At 53.4% G+C, this 13,395-nt stretch overlaps 1 protein-coding gene across 1 annotated transcript; it reads right to left on the bottom strand.

The window, feature by feature from the left end:
* Positions 1-2,360: 2,360 nt before the first annotated feature.
* Positions 2,361-11,946, bottom strand: MRPS26 (mitochondrial ribosomal protein S26). Its single transcript, XM_060247203.1, has 4 exons — positions 11,626-11,946; positions 8,465-8,611; positions 4,185-4,308; positions 2,361-2,710 (listed from the first exon to the last, which is right to left on the bottom strand). The coding sequence occupies exons 1-4, from the start codon at positions 11,853-11,855 to the stop codon at positions 2,579-2,581; spliced, it is 633 nt and encodes a 210-aa protein (XP_060103186.1). The 5' UTR covers positions 11,856-11,946; the 3' UTR covers positions 2,361-2,578.
* Between the last annotated feature and the right edge of the window lie 1,449 nt (positions 11,947-13,395).

Here is a 13,395-nt window from a genome sequence, read left to right as displayed (position 1 = left end):
TGCGCGTGCTCACCAGATGTATTTGGGTAAAAGCTTTCCTGTGCATGATGCACGTTTATTCAGATGCATAAGCTTTCGTGTGCACAAATATATCTATGCAGAGCTTTTTTTTTAGCAGGAACGCCCAGGGACGCAGTTCCGGCTGGCTTATCACCAGGTGTGGCCTAATAGGCAAATGAGTTTCTAATAATAATAATAATATTTAATTTCTGTTCCCACAAAAAACCCTATATGAAGCAATGGCCATTTCACAGGCTGTGGCCTAATATGCAAATGAGTTCCTGCTGGGCTTTTTCTACCCCAAAAGCCCCGTATCTAGGTATAAGTGTTGGTGTGCATGCACAGTTTGGTGTAGTGGTTAAGTGTGCGGACTCTTATCTGGGAGAACCGGGTTTGATTCCCCACTCCTCCACTTGCACCTGCTGGCATGGCCTTGGGTCAGCCATAGCTCTGGCAGAGGTTGTCCTTGAAAGGGCAGCTGCTGTGAGAGCCCTCTCCAGCCCCACCCACCTCACAGGGTGTCTGTTGTGGGGGAGGAAGGTAAAGGAGATTGTGAGCCGCTCTGAGACTCTTCGGAGTGGAGGGCGGGATATAAATCCAATATCTTCTTCTTCTTCATATTATTTGGGTGAAGGTATAAGCTTTCGTGTGCGTGATGCACATTTCTTCAGATGCGTAAGCTTTCTGGGTGTGAGCTTTCGTGTGCACACGCTCTTCAGATATAGCTATGTAATGTAATGAATATATGAAGCTGCCTTATACTGAATCAGACCCTCGGTCCATCAAAGTCAGTATTGTCTACTCAGACTGGCAGCGGCTCTCCAGGGTCTCAAGCTGAGGTTTTTCACACCTATTTGCCTGGACCCTTTTTTGGAGATGTCGGGGATTGAACCTGGGACCTTCTGCTTCCCAAGCAGATGCTCTACCACTGAGCCAGCATCCCTCCCCGTTTATATCTAGCTAGGTGTGTTTGCATGTGTGCACTCTGTGTATTCAGAATGCCAAACTCCGGGTAGTGCCTGGAGGTCTCCCAAAATTAAAGCTGATCTTGAGATGATGAGATCAGTCCCCCTGGAAAAAATGGCAACTCTGGAGCGTAAAGTCCAGGGGAGGGATTCTAGCAGGAGCTCCTTTGCATATTAGGCCACATCTCCTGATGGAGCCAATCCTCCAAGAGCTTACAAGGCTCTTTTTTGTAAGCTCTTGGAGGATTGGCTACATCAGGGGTGTGTGGCCTAATATGCAAAGGAGTCCTGTAAGCTCTTGGAGGATTGGCTGCATCAGGGGTGTGTGGCCTAATATGCAAAGGAGCTCCTGCTAGAATCCCACCTCTGGTAAAGTCTATGCTGCAGGGGTGTCAAACTCGTTCGCTATGAGGGCCGGATCTTCACCTTATTTATTATTTCATTGGATTTATATCCCGCCTTCCCCACCGAAGCAGGCTCAGGGCAGCTTACAACAATAAAAACATTTACAAATATTGAGTACTAACTCATTAAAACCTTAAGCAGTATGACAATTGAAACATATTAAAATAATTGGTGCTAATGGTAAATTCCAATAACCTTGTTGGGCCGGGCCGTGTGTGTCATAAAATGTAACGCCAGGTAGGCGAGATATAAACTTTTTAAAGAACACACGCACTCAGCCTAATCCACCTCACTGGCTGGTTGAGCCTCAGCCAACAGAAGAAAGCGAGGCTTGGCTCAGTCGCGCTGCCGTGTGACTGAGACAGCCTGGCAAAGCGAGCTCTCCTTCCCCCACTTCCTCCCCAAGGGAGGAACTTTGCTCTGTAGCTCCTGTGCGATTGAGCAAGCCTGGCAAAGCAAGCGGTGATGCAGAAGGAAGCAAAGAGAGGGAGACGGAAGCAGATGACGGTGAGTTGCTTGTGGACCTGATAGGAGACATCCGGGGGTCTGATTCAGCCCCCGAGCTGCACGTTTGACACTCCTGGTCTATGGCAGGGGTGGCCAGCGGTAACCAGATTTTTTTTTTGCCTACAACTCCCATCAACCCCAGCCATTGGCCATGCTGGCTGGGGCTGATGGGAGTTGTAGGCAAAAAAAAAAACCACCCGGAGAGCTACCGTTGGCCACCCCTGGTCTATGGCATTCCACCCCACTGGTTCCTCCCCTCCCTAAATTCTGCCCTCCCACAAATCTCCCATAATTTCCCGTCCGAGAGCTGGAAACCCTAGATTTTGCGTTCCCGTGATACCTAGTTTCAACCTTGCTGCCACAGCTAAGGAAGTTCAGGGAGACAGTGCCCAGGTGTTTGGAGGAGAGGGTTTCAGCATCGTTCCAAAACCCAGCCTGCCAAATGGAGAAAGAGCACAGGTTTCAGACACAGCCAGCCGGCGCTCGAAAGCAAAACCCATCCCTTTATTCTTCCGGCGACGCAACAGCTCCGAGCGAAGAAGAGCAGCAAAGTTCACCCAGCGGCAAAGTCCCGCATCGACGCCAACAGGTCCGGCGATCCGGAGGCCGACGTATCGCTCCTGCTGAGTTCGTTGTTTTCTGAGTCTGGGCGGAAGGGACGGTCGGTCGGCTCTCTGGGGATGCCTCTCCCAGGAAGGCCCCTAAGACAGAACGCTCCGCTTGGCCACCCGCCCGTCCTTGTCGACGGCAAAATTGTAGTTGCGGGGATTGTTCAGGCACTCCTCGATCTTCTCGTCCAGGTTGTCGCGGGTGATGAACTCCTTGGCATCCTCCTGTTTAGACAAAACCCAAGTCCCTTAATCGGATGAAGGCCAAAAGTGACATGCTGGTGGCACTGTTTTTCAAACACCATCCTCAGAATAGATAAGATTCTAGCCTGAGAACCGGGGCTTTCTTTTCTGGAGCAGGAATCCCCACTTTGCATATTAGGCCACACCCCCGGATGTAGCCAATCCTCCGAGAGCCTTCTGTAAGCTCTCGGAGGATTGGCTGCATCAAGAGGGTGTGGCCTGATATGCAGAGGAGTTCCTGCTACAAAAAAAAGCCCTCAGAGCAAGTAAGAGTCCAACAAGAGTTGCAGGGTTCAAGTGGACAAGAGTCGACTTGTCCCTTTGTCAGACGTGAGTAGAATACAGATCTGAGTCCTTTTATTATAGTCAGAAAGTGGGAGGGTGTTGGCCAAGAAAAGTTTGGGAAGGATGAAAATTTACAAGCAATTCTTTGATAGGGAAATCAAACCCAAATCTCTCCCTTTACAACACCCCTCGCACCTTCCGGCTAGGATAAAAGATCTCAGATCTATGTTTTTACCCGACCGAGAGCCAGTTTGGTGTAGTGGTTAAGCGTGCGGACTCTTATCTGGGAGAACCGGGTTTGATTCCCCCCTCCTCCACTTGCACCTGCTGGAATGGCCTTGGGTCAGCCAGAGCTCTCTTATCTGGGAGAACCGGGTTGGATTCCACACTCCTCCACTTGCACCTGCTGGGATGGCCTTGGGTCAGCCAGAGCTCTCTTATCTGGGAGAACCGGGTTGGATTCCCCACTCCTCCACTTGCACCTGCTGGGATGGCCTTGGGTCAGCCAGAGCTCTCTTATCTGGGAGAACCGGGTTGGATTCCACACTCCTCCACTTGCACCTGCTGGGATGGCCTTGGGTCAGCCAGAGCTCTCTTATCTGGGAGAACCGGGTTGGATTCCCCACTCCTCCACTTGCACCTGCTGGGATGGCCTTGGGTCAGCCAGAGCTCTCTTATCTGGGAGAACCGGGATGTTCTTATGAAGACCTCGACCTTTATGCCCTGTTGTTGGCTGTCCAGAGGAACTGGTTGGCCACTGTGTGAATCAGAATGCCAGACTAGAAGGAATCTCACTGGTCTGATCCAGCAGGGCTCTTCTGATGTTCTTAGGAAGGCCTCGGCCTCTCTGCCCTGTTGTTGGCCCTCCAGAGGAACTGCCTGGCCCCTGCGTGAGACAGGAGGCTGGACTAGATGGACCCTCCCTGGTCTGACCCAGCAGGGCTCTTCTGATGTTCTTCTCAGGGGAAGGCCTCGGCCTCTCTGTCCTGTTCTTTGCCTTCCAGAGGAACTGGTTGGCCACTGTGTGAGACAGGAGGATGGACTGGAATGACCCTCCCTGGTCTGACCCAGCAGGGCTCTTCTGATGTTCTTACATTGGCGGACCTGGGTACGAGGCAAATGGTCACGTCTGCAGGCCAAACGGCCGAGCACCACCCCCAGCCTTCCTTACCTGTAGCTGGAGCACCTCTCTCTCCCTCTCCTTGAGGAATTCCTCCAGTTGGGCGGCTGCATTCTGGGCACCCTTCAGCCGCCGTTCCTTCTCTTCGGCCTCTTCCCTTCGGAGGCGCTCCTCCCTGCAAGAGGCAACCAGAAAGAACAGGGCGTTTGCGGCAGGAAGACAAGTGGAGTCCCTTAACAAAGGGCCCTTTTTCTGGAAAGAAAGAAAGCCGTCCTGCCTTTGGTTTGACTCCGATCACACTCTCATTCCTGAGGGGAGTGGAGCCACGGCAGCGTACAGCCTTGGACTGCAGTCTCCTGGTTTGGAACTTGAAGATTTGGGGGCGAAGAAGGGGAGGGGTCTCAGCGTAGTATAACGCCACAGAGCCGACTCTGTGAGCTGTAATTCCGGGAGATTTCCAGACTCCTCATGGAGGCTGGGGGAAAAAAATTATACATGGGCTGTGTATAATATAAAGAATTCTCTCCCCCCCCCCGAATATTTTCTTTTTATTTCCAACACATACCATACAAGATTAAAAAGGAAATCGACAACACCAACACCAAAACATGAACACGCCGACAATACCAAACCCAAAACCACAATAAGCAATAAACTGGAGAGTAAGAACGTAAAACTATTTAAACCTACTTATTTCACCCTAGATATGTACAGTTTCTCTCTTAACCTAACCCCTCTTCTCTCATTTGACCTGTAATACAAAGAGTTCTCAAAAAACTCTCCGGAAAATTCACTATAACATTATTTTTGTACATTCGCTCAGTACAGAATTCACACTTAAGAAGAAGAAGAATTACAGATTTATACCCTGCCCTTCTCTCTGAATCAGAGACTCAGAGTGGCTTACAATCTCCTATACCTTCTCCCCCCACAACAGACACCCTGTGAGGTTGGTGGGGCTGAGAGGACTCTCACAGCAGCTGCCCCTTCAAGGACAACTCCTGCGAGAGCTGTGGCTAACCCACGGCCATTCCAGCAGCTGCAAGTGGAGGAGTGGGGAATCCAACCCGGTTCTCCCAGATAAGAGAGCTCTGGCTGACCCAAGGCCATTCCAGCAGCTGCAAGTGGAGGAGTGGGGAATCCAACCCGGTTCTCCCAGATAAGAGAGCTCTGGCTGACCCAAGGCCATTCCAGCAGCTGCAAGTGGAGGAGTGGGGAATCCAACCCGGTTCTCCCAGATAAGAGAGCTATGGCTGACCCAAGGCCATTCCAGCAGGTGCATGTGGAGGAGTGGGGAATCAAACCCGGTTCTCCCAGATAAGAGAGCTCTGGCTGACCCAAGGCCATTCCAGCAGGTGCAAGTGGAGGAGTGGGGAATCAAACCCAGTTCTCCCAGATAAGAGAGCTATGGCTGACCCAAGACCATTCCAGCAGGTGCAAGTGGAGGAGTGGGGAATCCAACCCGGTTCTCCCAGATAAGAGAGCTCTGGCTGACCGAAGGCCATTCCAGCAGGTGCAAGTGGAGGAGTGAAGAATCAAACCCGGTTCTCCCAGATAAGAGACCTCTGGCTGACCCAAGGCCATTCCAGCAGGTGCAAGTGGAGGAGTGGGGAATCAAACCCAGGTCTCCCAGATAAGAGTCCGCACACTTAACCACCACACCAGACTGATCACGAGCACCGCAGCAATCCAAACGTTCCCTAAGAACAGTATCCAATCCATCCACAACTGTACAGGTACAGAATCCGCAAACAAGGCCAACAAAGTCTGGAAGAAATTACCTTCATTGCTCCGGACTTTGTTGGACTTGTTGTTTGTGGATTCTGTATTGGTTCAATTGTCATTTCCAGTCATCCCCCCCTCCCTTTCCAGAACCTGGTGGGAATGGGAGTCATAGGAAAAGGGTCAATTTCCCTAAATTCTGACCCGGCATGGTGGGCAGGGCCACAAAACGGCTGCCATAGTTTAATCTTCAGCCACACAACAAAGATCCGTGTGTTGTGGTGGCAGCAGCTGCCGCCGTAGGGACATTCTTTAAAAAATCTGCACTGCCAATTAAATGCCCAGCGGCCAATCAGAAGCCTTGCTGGGCAAGAGTCCCAGCTGGTTCAGCTCCTTTCCTAAAAACACTCGGCGGGTGCCCTGGTGCCCCCCGCCAAGAAGTTGGGGCCCCAAATGCGGCATCTTTTCCTGAGCTTTCCTTCCCACCTGGCCCCCCACTCAGTTCAACATCCCTTCTACACATCCCAGCTCCTGCTAAGATCGCCCACCGCTTCCGGCTTCCTCATTCCTCACGGCTGCCTTACATTACCCACAGTCCCGTCCCGAGCAGGCCTAGCGAAGCAGCCCGTATTTTCCCACAACAGGATCTCTGGCAAGACGGTGTCATTTTTCCCACTGAAGATGCCGCTACCCAGGGCCGTAGCCAGGATTTTAAAAGTCGGGGAGGGGGGGCTTTTTAAAAAGCCAGGGGGCCCCCTTTCCCATCCACTGCGGGGGGCTTGCCGCTTCTCAGAAGCTTTCTGGGGTAGGGGCAGAAGCTGGAGGCTCTGAAAGAGGCCAAGTTGAGGCAGCCAACCCTAAAACTTTGGAGTCAAGAGGGGACTGGGCCTTGCCTGAAAATGGGGGTGGGGGGGGTTCCTTCCACCTCCCTCTCCCCCACCCAAGCACTCCCCCCCACCCAAGGAGAGCCAGTCTGGCATAGCGGTTAAGTGCGCAGACTCTTATCTGGGAGAACCGGGTTGGATTCCCCACTCCTCCATTTGCAGCTGTTGGAATGGCCTTGGGTCAGTCAGAGCTCTCGCAGAGGTTGCCCTTGAATGGGCAGTTTCTGTCAGAGCTTTCTCAGCCCCACCTACCTCACAGGGTGTCTGTAGTGGGGGGGCAGGGGAAGGTAAAGGAAATTGTGAGCGCTCTGAGACTCTGAGATTCAGAGGACAGGGCGGGATATAAATCCACTATCTTCTACTTCGCAGCCAGAAGCTCCATCCGTTCCACCCCCCCGGCCCCATTCCACGTGGCTTCCTCCGCCTCTGTCTTCTCCGCCTGCTGCTTTTGCTGCCACAGTGCACTGTGCCCTGCTCAGCTCTCCCGGCTCTGGCGGCCACGGAAGAAGATGACGACTGCAGATTTATACCCCGCCCTTCTCTCTGAATCAGAGTCTCGGAGCGGCTTACAATCTCTTATATCTTCTCCCCCCACAACAGACACCCTGTGAGGTGGGTGGGGCTGAGAGAGCTCTCCCAGCAGCTACCCTTTCAAGGACAACTCCTGCGAGAGCTATGGCTGACCCAAGGCCATTCCAGCAGGTGCAAGTGGAGGAGTGGGGAATCAAACCCGGTTCTCCCAGATAAGAGAGCTATGGCTGACCCAAGGCCACTCCAGCAGCTGCAAGTGGAGTAGTGGGGAATCCAACCCGGTTCTCCCAGATAAGAGAGCTCTGGCTGACCCAAGGCCATTCCAGCAGGTGCAAGTGGAGGAGTGGGGAATCAAACCCGGTTCTCCCAGATAAGAGAGCTATGGCTGACCCAAGGCCACTCCAGCAGCTGCAAGTGGAGTAGTGGGGAATCCAACCCGGTTCTCCCAGATAAGAGAGCTCTGGCTGACCCAAGGCCATTCCAGCAGGTGCAAGTGGAGGAGTGGGGAATCCAACTCAGTTCTCTTACAATTAATTTCCCTTCTTTCACCACAACAGACACCCTGTGGAGTGGGTGGGGCTGAGAAGACTCTCCCAGAAGCTGCCTTTTCAAGAACAGCTCTGCCAGAGCTATGGCTGACCCAAGGGCAACCCAGTAGCTCCAAGTGGAGGAGTGGGAGATCAAATCCGGTTCTCCCAGAGAAGAGTCCGCACACTTAACCACTGCACCAAACCGGCTCTCTCAATAATAAGATACTGGATTTATATCCCACCCTACACTCTGAATCTCTGAGTGGCTCACAATCTCCATTCCCTTCCTCCCCCACAACAGACACCCTGTGAGGTGGGTGGGGCTGAGCGAGCTCTGACAGAAGCTGCCCTTTCAAGGACAACTCCTGCGAGAGCTCTGGCTGACCCAAGGCCATTCCAGCAGGTGCAAGCGGAGGAACAGAGGATCAAACCCGGTTCTCCCAGATAAGAGTCAGCGCACTTAACCGCTCCACCAAACGGGCTCTCATGACGCTTCACCGGCGCAACCACGAGAAAAAAGAAAAAAGCAGGCTGCACTCTTGCAGGCCCCCTGGAAGTTGAGGGGCCCTATCTGGAAGCCAGGGAGCAGTGCCCCCACAAGCCCCCCCCCCATGCCACCACCTCTCCAATTTTCGTACACACAACAGCTCGGTCTCGTTCTCACCTCCGTTGCTGGAGACGCCGGTTCTCGGCATCGTTGAAGGCCATCAGCTGCTGGTGCTCCTTTTCCGCCGCCTCCTTCCGCTGCATCCCCGTCTCGCCGTACCTTTCCGCATAGCGCTGCTGCAGCAGCTCAAACTTGAACTCGGCCCTGGAGGAGAGCGTTGCAGAGGACATTAAAAAGAGCTGCGGTGCAAGGTTCCCTCTACGCTGCAGAGGTCCTGTGAGCAAAAATTCTACTTTGGGAGCTCCTGGCATTGAAGCTGTGAGTCTCCTGCATCCATGAGTGTGGCTCTGGGGTCATCCTTCCTGAGCTAAGGCAAAAATCCGTGAGCTAGCTCACACTAACTCAGCTTAGAGGGAACACCGCTACGGTGTCCTTCATTGCTTTCCCCCTTACAGAGAGGGTTGCGAGGTCACCTCCTGTCGCTTTCACCCGTTCCAGCTTAGCAATAGTTATAGGTTACTTAGAACCCACTTTTCTTACTAACATAACATAACATATGAAGCTGCCTTCTACTGAATCAGACCTTTGGTCCATCAAATTCAGTCTTGTCTACTCAGACTGGCAGCAGCTCTCCAGGGTCTCAAGCGGAGGTTTTTCACGCCTATCTGCCTGGACCCTTTTTTGGAGATGCCAGGGATTGAACCTGGGACCTTCTGCTTCCCAAGCAGATGCTCTACCACTGAGCCACCGTCCCTCCCCTGCTCTCCAGGGTCTCAAGCTGTGGTTTTTCACACCTCTTTGCCTGGACCCTTTTTAGTTGGAGATGCTAGGGATTGAACTTGGGACCTTCTGCTTGCCAAGCAGATGCTCTGCCATTGAGCCACTGTCCCTTCCCAACCTACAGTGGACATATGAACATCTGATGCTGCCTTCTACTGATTCAGACCCTGGGTCCCTTAAAGTCAGTCTTGTCTACTAAGACTGGCAGCGGCTCTCCAGTGTCTCAAGCTGAGGTTTTTTCACGCCTACTTGCCTGGACCCTTTTTAGTTGGAGATGCCGGGGATTGAACCTGGGACCTTCTGCTTACCAAGCAGATGCTCTACCACTGAGCCACAACCCTTGCCCATTAGTCTCCAGAGTCTCAGGCTGAGGTCTTTCCCATCACCTCCCGCCTGGTCCTTTTAACTGGAGATGCTGGGGATTGAACCTGGGACCTTCTGCTTACCAAGCAGATACTCTACCACTGAGCCACAGCCTCATTCATGGCTCTCCAGGGTCCCAAGCTGAGGTTTTTCGCACCTACTTGCCTGGACCCCTTTTTGGAGATGCCAGGGATTGAACCTGGGACCTTCTGCTTCCCAAGCAGATGCTCTACCACTGAGCCACCGTCCCTCACCGTCCTGCTAAGACTCAAGGCAAATTATAGATCCAGGTGGGCAGCCCTGTTGGTCTGAAGCTATAGAACAGGGGTGGCCAACGGTAGCTCTCCAGATGCTTTTTTTGCCTACAACTCCCATCAGCCCCAGCCGTTGGCCATGCTGGCTGGGGCTGATGGGAGTTGTAGGCCAAGAAAAACACCTGGAGAGCCACCCCTGCTATAGAACAAAGTTGGAGTTTAGTGGCACCTGTAAGACCAACAAAGTTTCATTCTGGCTACAAGCTTTTGGGTGCGTGCATGCTTCTTCAGATACCAGTGGACTCAAACTTTGTGCTTCAAGAGTGTGATGCAGTGGAGAACACATCAGGGTAACCCCACGGTTAAAACCAGAACTGCAGCCAGCAGGGCAGGGGGGGGGGAGGGTTGGGGGCAAAATGGCAGCGCCTCCTACAGAATCTGCAGCACCCCCTGCCCAGTCTTCCCTTTCGTTAAATCGAACAAGGTGCCTCCTTTGCGCTGTAGCATAAGCTTTCCCATTTCAGTCCCAGAGCGTTTTGGTGAGAGCCTGCTTTAGCTGTGCACACCCCACTGTTGTGTGGTAGTTTGCGAGTCTTCTGGGCTAGGGTAGAACTAGTCTTGGTCCCTCACGAGGGTCTCCCATCCCCAGGTGGGGGCAGGGGATCCCCTGGTTTGGAGGCCCCCCCCCTGCTTCAGGGTCATCAGAAAGCGGGGGGTGGGGGAGGAAATGTCTGCTGGGCATTCCATTATTCCCTAGGGTATAAAGGGACCAATTCCCATAGGGTATAATGGAGAATTGATGCATGGGTATCCGGGACTCTGCGGGGGCTGTTTTTTGAGGTTGTGACACCAAATCTGCAGCACAGCATCCGCCGACTCTCATCGAAACACCCTCCAAGTTTCAAAAAGATTGGAGCAGGGTGTTTCAATTCTATGAGCCCTAGAAGGTGTTGCCCACAGATCCTTCGTTATTTCCAGCGGAGGGAAGGCATTTAAAAAGCGTGCTGCCTCTTTAAACGTGACAGCCAGAACTCCCTTTTGAGGTCAATCATCCCTGTCACAACCTTGCCCCCGGCTCCACCCCCAAAGCCCCCAGTTATTTCTCGAACTGGACTTGGCAACCCTATCCCTCACCCACGCAACCCCACCTCTTCCAACGAACGGGAAGACGAGCAAAGCGTGGCACTGCCCCTGCTGGCGACAGCCTTGGTTCAAACCTTGCTGAGATTCAAACTTCACTTGAGCCTGCCCAAGGGAGCAGCGCTTTAGTCAATGTAGCGCAATTCAGCGCAATGCAAGACCTGTTGGACTGCTGCCTGTCGCTCAGCTGCAAAAAAACGTGGAGGGAAAGGAAAGGTCCCCTGTGCAAGCACCGGTCGTTGCCGACTCTGGAGTGACGCTGCTTTCACAACGTTTTCACGGCAGACTTTTGACGGGGTGGTTTGCCATTGCCTTCCCCAGTCATCTGCACTATCCCCCCAGCAAGCTGGGGACTCATTTTACCGACCTCGGAAGGAGGGAAGGCTGAGTCAACCTTGGGCCGGCTACCTGAAATCCGCTTCCGCCGGAATCGAACTCAGGTCGTGAGCAGAGAGTTCAGATCACCCTACTGCTACTTTGCTGCTCTGCGCCACGTGGAGAGAGGAGGGCAAAGAGATTCCGGCCCGTCCATTCCTTTGCAGCCGGCGGGGGGGGGGTCCTTTGCACCCCCACGCCCCGCCAAAAGGTGGCTTCCCCCAGCGCGAGGCCACCCCGGCTTCCCTGATTGGCCGCTTCCTCTGATTGACGCCGCCCGCCCCCAATGACAGGGCCCGCGCTCACCGGAGGGCCCGCGTGATGCGCAGGTATTGGTTGTAGCGCTCCTGCACCACCGGCAGCTCGACCGGGTCGACGGGCGGCGGCAGCTTGATCCGGTCGGCCTTGGATTTGGCCGGAGGGTCGTGGCGGGATTTCCTGCCGCGGCAAGGCGCCGTCAGGAGCGGCAGGCCCGGGAAACGGCGACCCAGGAGGGCAGAAGCGGGACCCGGGGAAGCCAGGAGCCCCCGCAGCATCCCGGCGGCAGGGCTGAGGGGAAGGAAGGAAGGACACCGGAAGTGGGGCTAGAGCATGATGGGAAATGTAGTTTGCGAACCAGGACAGCTTCCCGGATAGGGAATGATGGGAAGTGCGACGGGAAAAGGGTGTGGAGTCCCGGAAGCTGAGCTACGGCGTGATGGGAAATGTAGTTTTCTAACCAGAACAGCTCCCCGTGATAGGGAATGCTGGAAGTGCGACGGAAAAAGGGTGTGGAGTCCGGAAGCTGAGCTATGGCATGATGGGAAATGTAGTTCATCTCGCCTCCAAGCTTTTCCACCTGCCCAGATCCAGGACAAGCACATCCCAGAAAGGAAAAAAAAAAAAAAGACCACTGAAAAGTTGGCCCGCACGGTGGAAATAAGACGAACTAAATTTTATTTTGGCAGATGCTTTTGAGAGATCAGCCCAACTATTGTTAGGCTTCCAGAGTTTAGGGGTGGCCAAACTAGGGTTGCCAATCCCCAGGTGGGGGCAGGGGATCCCCCGGTTTGGAGACCCTCCCCCTGCGTCAGGGTCATCAGAAAGCGGGGGGAGGGGAGGGAAATGTCTGCTGGGAACTCTGTTATTCCCTATGGAGATTTATTCCCATAGAAAAATCATGGAGAACTGATCCGCAGGTATCTGGGGGGGGCTGTTTTTTGGGGTAGAGGCACCAAATTTTCAGTATAGCATCTAGTGCCTCTCCCCAAAATACCCCCCAAGTTTCAAAAAGATTGGACCAGGTGGTCCAATTCTATGAGCCCCCAAAAAGGTGCCGCTATCCATTATTTCCTATGGAAGGAATTGAAAAGGTGTGCCGTCCCTTTAAATGTGATGGCCAGAACTCCCTCTGGAGTTCAATGATGCTTGTCACAGACTTGATCTTGGCTCCACCCCTAATGTCTCCTGGCTTCACCCCCAAAGTCTCCTGGCTCCACCCCCAAAGTCCCCAGATATTTCTTGAATTGGACTTGGCAACCCTAGGCCAAAGTGTGGCTCGGGAGCCACATGTGGCTCTTTCACATATACTGTGTGGCTCTCGAAGCCCTCATCAGCCAGCTTGGAGAGGGCAGTTCTCTCTATAAATTACTTCTCCAAGCCAGCCAGCAGCTTGAATAATGCATTCAAAGTTACTTTCTTGCTACCTCTCTCATCTATTTGCCTGCCTGCCTTCCTTCTATAGCGGAGGGTGGTGCTGGACGCAGAGGCAGCGATCCGCGGTGTGATGCCAGTGGCTGGACCCACTTACCAGGATCCCATCCTCGACACCACTATAATATAGTGGGTTCGATGCATCAAAGAGGCGAGGTGGTAGTGGACATTGGCTCTTTATTAGATACAGCATAGTATGGGCTGTATTATAAGAGTGAGGAACGGGGCCAGCGATATACAATGCAGGCTTCCCGCGCAAACATGCGATTGGGTCATTCAAACCAGCTAGGGGCCTGTGATTGGTGCAGGGCAGTAGGGAGTTGGATCCTGCTGCCCATTGTTCCAGAATCCCAAAACGCCATTCGTCTGGCTGCAATGAGCCTG

The sequence above is a fragment of the Heteronotia binoei genome, chromosome 9 (assembly GCF_032191835.1).
Source record: "Heteronotia binoei isolate CCM8104 ecotype False Entrance Well chromosome 9, APGP_CSIRO_Hbin_v1, whole genome shotgun sequence".
NCBI lineage: Eukaryota > Metazoa > Chordata > Lepidosauria > Squamata > Gekkonidae > Heteronotia > Heteronotia binoei.
This window is presented reverse-complemented; position numbering and strand designations above follow the sequence as displayed.

Bases quoted from the DNA above. Each gene is read 5' to 3' on its own strand.
- MRPS26 (XM_060247203.1), bottom strand. From the start codon at position 11,855: ATGCTGCGGGGGCTCCTGGCTTCCCCGGGTCCCGCTTCTGCCCTCCTG. The intron at 8,612-11,625 runs GTGAGCGCGGGC...GCTCTCCTCCAG, and splicing joins CGCATCACGCGGGCCCTCCG to GGCCGAGTTCAAGTTTGAGC. The intron at 4,309-8,464 runs GTGAGAACGAGA...TGCCTCTTGCAG, and splicing joins CGGCGTCTCCAGCAACGGAG to GGAGGAGCGCCTCCGAAGGG.